The sequence below is a fragment of the Arachis ipaensis genome, chromosome B02 (assembly GCF_000816755.2).
Source record: "Arachis ipaensis cultivar K30076 chromosome B02, Araip1.1, whole genome shotgun sequence".
Lineage (NCBI taxonomy): Eukaryota > Viridiplantae > Streptophyta > Magnoliopsida > Fabales > Fabaceae > Arachis > Arachis ipaensis.
In genome coordinates this window covers 3,349,769-3,357,996 of record NC_029786.2, presented here as the reverse complement: position 1 = coordinate 3,357,996, position 8,228 = coordinate 3,349,769, and the positions used below count along the sequence as shown (strand labels likewise).

General features: G+C 33.3%; 1 protein-coding gene across 1 annotated transcript in view; it reads left to right on the top strand.

The window, feature by feature from the left end:
* The window catches only part of LOC110268337 (probable lactoylglutathione lyase, chloroplastic), a 6,474-nt gene continuing 1,782 nt past the window's right edge, over positions 3,537–8,228 (top strand). Inside the window, exons 1-4 of the mRNA XM_021114424.1 lie at positions 3,537–3,605; positions 7,412–7,479; positions 7,580–7,704; positions 7,797–7,861. Of these exons, the coding sequence (XP_020970083.1) occupies positions 3,537–3,605; positions 7,412–7,479; positions 7,580–7,704; positions 7,797–7,861 (327 nt within the window). The remainder of the gene's footprint in view (positions 3,606–7,411; positions 7,480–7,579; positions 7,705–7,796; positions 7,862–8,228) is intronic.

Below are 8,228 nucleotides of genomic sequence, written 5' to 3'. Positions count from 1 at the left end.
AATTCCCATGCTTAGTCAAGAGTACCTTTGATTCATATTTGAAAAACCAAAATTCTTAGTTGCTAGTTCTTGATTTAGTTAATTGCTTAAATTTAGAGTTTCTTGCATTTTAAGATTTCTTGCATGACAAGCTTGGTAGTTAATTTTCATTACCATGATTCTCAACCCCGTATTTTTTATCAATGCTAAAGCACATGCTTGCCCATTCTTCGTGAGACGACCCAGAGTCTAAATACTCCGGTTACATTCTTATTTGCGGTTAGCACTTGTGACAACCACCCTTTCTTAATTTGGGATTGAGGATTGATTATCGGTTGGGCTATACTAACAACGGAAGTATTTTGTGGAATTCCGAACCGGTATACCTTCCATCAACTCTACCAAACCCTGCTCATGGAACATAGCAAAGTTAAGTTTGACTCATTTAATAAATGAGCTCAAATTTTTAGCTCAAGCTCAGTAGCTCACTGGCTTAAGAGCTTAGCTTATAAAGTAACTAACAAATTGAGCTAAAAATAGTTCACATGCTATTAGGAACAAGGTAAACTATCGAAATTGCACCAAAAAACTCATATCGCTATGAAAAATAACCAAATAAGATTTCTATGAATGACAAAGAAGTCTCAAAAGATTTAAAAACGTGACAAAATTAACAAAAATATCATATTTTTTTTACATAAATGATAAAGGAATTTTGTATTTAGTAAACAACTTGTGCATTTTATTTTAAATTCAATCATTCACAAAAAACATTGAAAAAATTCCTTGACAAATCACCAAATTTTAACTATGACAAAGTCTCATTTTTCTAATAATACTTACAAAAAATCGCATCGAAATCTAATATCTAAAGTATTTTATGAAAAAAATATAACTAATATCCGGTTAGTTTTCTCACTTTTTAAATCTTTTGGAGCTTATTTGTTATCTTTCTAGGTTATTTTTATTAGCGGCATAAACTTTCGAGTACCATTCTTGGTAGTTTATTTTTAGAAAAGTATCTCTTCATGCAACAAGGAAACTAAATGAACAAGATATAGCAAGATATTCAATCAATTCATATTATCACAATACATTGCAATCACTAATTAGTTTTTATTTGCAAGCTGTTTAAGTTAGTCATAATAGATTTAGCAGCGTATGCAATGAAACTAGTAATAGAGGCAAGTTCTCTTCCATCTGCACATGAAAGGATCCTAAATGAATAGCAACATTTCTCATTCAAATCAATTCATGGATGCTTCAGCACATGATGGAAATGAGAATGGAAGTGCTATATTAATGCTGCTCCTACACAGCTACCCCCAATTTTATGTCGCATCAAGTCCTATGTAAGTGACCCAAACAAGCCAGCTAAGGATGTTACAAAATACAATTAATCAAAGTGCACAGAGAAGATAGAGAACATACAAAGTCCTTAAAATGAAGATTTTCATCACCAAGAAATCCGGTTCTCCCTACCAACAAAGAAGTAAACTAACAGGTATCAACTACAATCTATGCCAAAATGTATAAGAACTATAATATCTATAGTAAAATCGTTCAAAATTGAAGGAACTCAAACATTTTAAGGGGCACAAAACAATAGTATGTTTCGTAACATACATTTCCATTTTTTTTAATTCAATTTAGGAAACTTTAATTCAGATATGAAATGAGTTAAATCGAAAGAGAAAACTAAACACTACCAGTATTGCTAGAGTATTCAAAACCACCAAACTAAGGAACCGAAAAAGGACATTCCGAAGGAAAAGCAATCGAAAGCCTCTAGAACAGAGAAGCGTGCAAATCTCTTCCTACACCACCACAAGTCGTGGACATTCTGCTCCCTCTCTCTTTCTACTTCACATCAAATTTTCCATTCCCTTCATCTTTCACAATTGAGGGATTCGGTAAGGTTTCTTCGAAGACCTGCAGCATTGGCTTCCGGAGCTGTTCCTCACTGAAACACGACGGAACCAAACGAAGTTCCATCAACAATCGCTCAATCTCAACATCACGAACCACCTTAATTGCACTGATTTGACGCTCCACTGCCACAAACACACAGGTAGAGTTTTAATAAAAATAAATAAATAGTGAAAACTTTATGCTGATCAAGAAATTTGTTATTTGATTTTGCTGTACCTTCGATTTCAAGCTCTTTGAATTGAGGTTGCTGCGTTTGGGTTTTAAGTTCCTTCAATTGAGTTGATTGTTTGACCATTTTCTTCACTCTACGCCTTGGAAATTTTGCCTTTAATATACTAAAACTAATATAGTAAGAAAAAAGGGCTACAAATCTACAATTATAGTTATCAGAACTGAATCGGCAATCCACCCGGTCTGGTTCAACCGATGGGTCACTGATTCACTCGGTTGACCCGGTCATAATTTAAAAAATATAAAATTATATAAATGAAATTAAAATTACATATTAAAACTTAAAATGCAAGTCTTTACAAACATAATAATAATAATAATAATCAAATGTTAATTTTTAGACAACTAATAATGAAAAAGAGATAATAAACTAGTTTCTAGTAGAAAATACTTTCTCTATTTAAATAAACAAGAACAAACAAAAGATAACATAATCAATAATCAAGTCTAAGTGATCTTAAGATCGACATCTATATCTTCATAGGACAAATTTGGAGCTTGATCAACATTTTTTTCACTTTGATTTGCATCTGTATCTTCCATAAGAAACACTGCATTATGATGTTATGCAGAACATCTGAAATAGAGAAAGAAGAGTTTGAAGAGAGAGGTACAAGAAACTAGTGAACTGAATTAACTTCATCTTATTCCTCCATCAATGAATCAATTCTACACACCTCTTAGAGAGATGCAAGAGCTTTATTTATAACAGAATTGAAAAAGAGAAAAAGATCAGACATCAGAATAACAAACCCTAACTAACTGTACCAAACTGATTTTGTTATTGACTAACTCTCTTATCTCTTATCCCTTAACATACAGCAACAAAAGATTTAGCATTTTTTAAGCAACACAACAAGAAGGTTCAGTAACAAATTCAACTCAAGTCAGTTATCCAGTAACAAATTCTATTTCTAGCAACAACCACATTTATGATAGGTTCAGCATCAAATTCAACTTAACAACAAATTCTACTTCTAGAGTTCTAGCAACAAATTCAGCTATGATAACTATGATAACTTTCAGGCAGCAACAAAAACATAAACTATGATATAACAAATTTCATCAACACATTCAACTTTCAGCAACAAATTATTTTGGCAACAAAATCAAAGTGCAGTGATGCAGCAAAAAAATTGAAACAGAAAGAACAGGGGGAACTCACCAAATCGGGTTGCACGAAGGAATCTGACAGCGAAGGAGAAGCTGATGGCGAGGAAGAAGCTGACGGCAAGGCTCAAAGCAAGAAGACGACAACGAAGACCAGCCCACTAGGATCTGTTGGCTCTGTTACCAGCGATGAATAGCGTAGGGAAGGGAGAGATCGAGACCAGGTGTGAGATAGAGACTGTGAGAAGCAAGAAGATTACCACCACCACCACCCGAGGGACCAGATGCGGTTCCATTTGCTTCTGCCGCCAGCGAAGCGAGCACAGGGGCATGGGACCGTGACGACGACCAAGGTGAGTGGATGAGGTGGGGGACTGAGAGAGCGATGAGGTGAGGCCGTGAGAGACTGAGAGTGACGACTGTCGAGGTGAGGGGAGAGATGAGAGAGGGACTATTGAGTACTGAGTTCTGACTGCCGAGCTAGAGACGGAGAGAGCACAAAGATTCAAGAGTCTTAGATTTGGCATTTGGGCATAGAGTTTCATCGAAAGGGGAAGGGGAGGAGAGGGTTATGAAACGACGCCGTTTCAGGTATTAAGAAGAAAAAAAAAACGACCTGGACCGGGTTAAATTAATCAGCTGGGTCATCGGGTTTCACGAAAACCCGTCGGGTCGAACCAGGTCTGTTGCACAATCGGTTCAATGAGTGGCTCGATCTAGTCAGGTGACCGGGTGATCGGGTTTTCGGTCGAATCGGCCGAGTTGAGCCGGGTTTGATAACTATGTCTACAATAGACTATAAATAAAGACACAAATATCCTACATAATATAATTTGCAACATTCAGATACAGGTCTCCAACATTCATTAAAAGATTTCACCTATCGTCATTTTAATCTACATTATTATTTAATAGACAAAAAATTACAGTAGATGGATAGCTTTTTGTCATCTCCCAAAGTAATCACTCAATATTTTCTCACAACATTCTTTATTATTTTTTCTCCATCTTTTGTTATATGTCCATTCCCTTTGTAGCATTTAGTAACATGATACATATATAGAGATATCTTTTAGTCATCACAATATATTTTTAGATGTCCTTTATATCAATGTATATATCAACTTTCTTTCTTCCTTCTTTCTTTCTCTTTTTATTTCTTTCTCTTTTTTTGCTTAACTTATTTTCTTCATTGAAATCTTTTTATTGTAAACTATTCATTTTTTTTAATCCAAAATGGGATGAAAGTGATCCCAGAGACTGTGTTTCTTCAACTTCTCAACTTTTTCAATGAATAATAATATTCTGTGTGATCTGATATATTTCTATTAACAAATTAACATAGACAATAATAAAAGACAAGAATATTGTTGGTTTAACAAGCAGTCATCAATTGCATAGCCATAAAAGAGTCTCATTACATGAATAAAAGACAAATTGAGAATTGTAAACAATCATATGCAAGACACTTATTACATTGTATTTAATGAAGATGGATTAGTGAACCTAAATGGTAAGCAAAACCGAAGCAAACTAAGGCCTTCATTCTTCCATTTGTCTTTAATTAAATTCAAATGACAAGCAAATTAAGGCCCTAGAATGTTAACTAGTTCATTCTTTTATAAAGCAGCAAGGTTTAATCATACACAAGCAAATTAAGCCTCTATTTGGGAAGAACACATCACAAATATTAAAAAACTCTCACTGAATTGAATAAAGTTTAATCGCACTGTATTTTCATCTCATAACGAGGCAACCCAGAACTAGTCTAATAAAAAAGGTAGATGAACAAAGAAATTTAAAAATTGAACTAATCCATATTCTTAACTGATCAAATCATCAATATTCAATAATCAATTAATCAAAAATCAAGAGATGCACAGAAAAGTAGAAGAAGAAACACGCCATCAATGTCCATTCCATTCAGCAAATTCTAGTGCCAAAGTTCTATCATTCCAGAAAATGACACAAAACAATCATACAAAATACAATAGTTTAAAAATAAATAAATTCAATTCACAGAGTAAGAGAAAAAAATATTTAGAAAAACATAGAAAATCCTAGAAAACTCTAAAAGACCTTAGAAAATCTTAGATAACCCTAGAAAACCCTAAAAAATCCTAAAAAATTCTAAAAAATCCTAAAAAACCCTAGAAAACCCTAAAAAACCCTAGAAAACCCTAGATAACCTTAGAAAACTTTAGAAAAATCCTAGAAAATCCTAGAAAATACTAGAAAAATCCTAAAAAACGCTAGAAAATAATAGAGAAACCCTAGAAAAATCTAGAAAATCCTAGAAAAACCCTAAAAATTGTGAAAACTATAAAAAACCCTAGAAACTCAAAAAATCCTTAAAAAATCCTAGAAAACCCTAGAAAAAACCTAGCAAACCCTAGATAACCCTAGGAAAACCCTAAAAACCCTAGAAAATCCTAGATAACCCTAGAAAACCCTTGGATTCCGGTCACCATCAACCACGTTCACGTCAACGCCGAGAAGAATTCCATCGGAGGGTTATTCCCTTCAACAAATAGGGAAGATGCTGAGACTTCAGTTTCTGTCCCTTTCAACAAATAACTTTTTAGGTTCGGTCCCCACTTCGTTGTTGTGCGATTCTTTGTCCATTCAAATTGTTAAACTTGTCTTTAATTTTCTCACGGGAATTTTCGAGCTGCAAAGTACAAAGAACTGCATTAACTCGGGTTGAAGTGAGTCTCTGAATTGGAGCAACTTGGTGGGTTATTGTTGTTGTTCTTGTTCTTGATTATGAAGGTTATAATCTTCTGCCATTTTTATTTTTTTGAATCAGTTTATTGAGATTTTTCGATTTCTTTTCTTTATTCTGTTTAGAAATAAGATTAAGGGGAAGATATGATGATAATAGTGGCGGTAGTGGTAAGGGGTTTGGTGATGGGGTATTTGGAAGAGAGAGAAAATAATATTTTGGAAATGATGAAAGTGAATAGATTTTGAAGGGTAAAATTGAAAAAAAAATAGTGTTGACCATAGTTTGATAAAAAAATTTGGAATAAGGATAAAATTGATGCAAATCGAAAAAATTAAATATAAAATTGAAACAAATTAAAACTTAAGAATATTTTTAAAATTTTTAACAAATTTCAAGAACAAAAAATATACTTTACCTTAAAAATTATACATCTTCAATCCTTGTTTTTAGTCTGTATCTTCAACCTTCTTCCCCCATCTACCCCCAAGTTGCAATGGTAATAAACTAGGCCAATTCTTGCATAAACTTCTTTTGTTATTCTAAAAAGAACCACATCATTGTATTTTACCATGTGGTTTTGTTTTGTACATAGATTGTAGGAACATGCATTTTACAACTCAAAATTCATGCCAACGATACCCTTTTTTTTCTAAAAGTTAAAATAATCATCGAATACTAACAAAACTAGTGGTTCAATTTGTCAATATGTTTTTCTTTCTTTTTGAGATTCAACACGTATTGTATACTAACAAAATCACGATGGTAAATAATAAATATGCGCAATTTGGAAATTTAAGACTGAATTTTTATATAAAGGTTTTGCCGAATGAATTGATGAAAGAAAATTAAAACGAGCAGACTCAATGATGTAAATAAAAGCCCAAACTCTATGAAACGCTGTAGTTACAATGGGCTAAAGCCCAATCTAATAAAAGCCCGTTAACAATAATTACTGTCCATGCATGATGCATGGTGGATAGAGCTGTTTGGTTTAGGTAGTCGGGAAGAAGAGAACAAGGCAACCAGCATCATTAGCAATTTGCAGCATTGCCAAATGGCAATGGCAATGGCCATGACCTCATCCTTAATGTTATCAACAACTTGTTCTTTCAGTTTCCCTTCTATCACTATATGCATTTCCTCTTACAACCCTAACCCTTCTAGAAGACTAGCTCTCTTTCACCTTCTTTCTGGTCCTTTTGGTAATTAACCTCCATTCACATAAGCTTTATTATTATCCATTTGATACTTAGAGTTAATTAATTATATTATCACTCTGTTTATATTAACAGAATTGTTATGTCAATTTGTTCAGCTATTCCATAGTCCCAATCTCTGTTATTTGGTGTAAAAGGTTCAGAATTGTTTAGAGTAGTAGAGGCTAATACAGCAAAGAATCTAATTCAACCAAAGCAAAACTTGTTTGAATAGGTCAAAAATGACAATAGAAGATTCTTACATGTTGTGTACCGTGTTGGGGACTTGGATAAGACTATAAAGTATGCTACCTATGATGCTTCAATTGCCCTAAATTAATGCAATTATTATACTATATTCTTGAATCTTGATTACATTTTTGGAATGTGTATATATATTTAGGTTTTACACTAAGTGCCTTGGCATGAAGCTGTTGAGAAAACGTGATATACCTGAAGAAAGATACACAAATTCTTTTCTTGGATATGGCCCTGAAGATTCCAATTTTACAGTTGAGCTTACCTACAGTGAGTTTAGATGTGCAAGATACAAACTTTTGTTTAGCATAAAATAGTTTGTGCTTCTCATGTTTCTTGTTTGTATTTCTTGATCATTGTAGATTATGGAGTGGACAAGTATGACATTGGAAATGGGTTTGGTCATTTGGGTGTTGTAGTTGAAGATGTAAGCTCCTATTATAGAACAATTAGAAAACAAAGCATGATTGTTGATATTGTAGAACTAAGCAACAGCAACTTAAAATTCAAATAGAGTCTCCAATTGAACACATTGGTGCATTAAGAACCAATTTATATTTTTCATGAACATTAGTTACCAGCTTATCTAACATCACCAGCCAATTAATCAATGTGTGTTGTTATCTTCAAACTATGAAATTCTCACAGGAAGTTAAAAACTAAATGGTCTTTTTAAGAGTGGTTTTTGGTACATTTCCTTTTATTGATGCTCAATTTTCATGTATGCTGCATGTCTCTGTCAAATTTCTGACTTTAATTATGATGATTATTGTCCTTACTCCAATTTCTAGGCT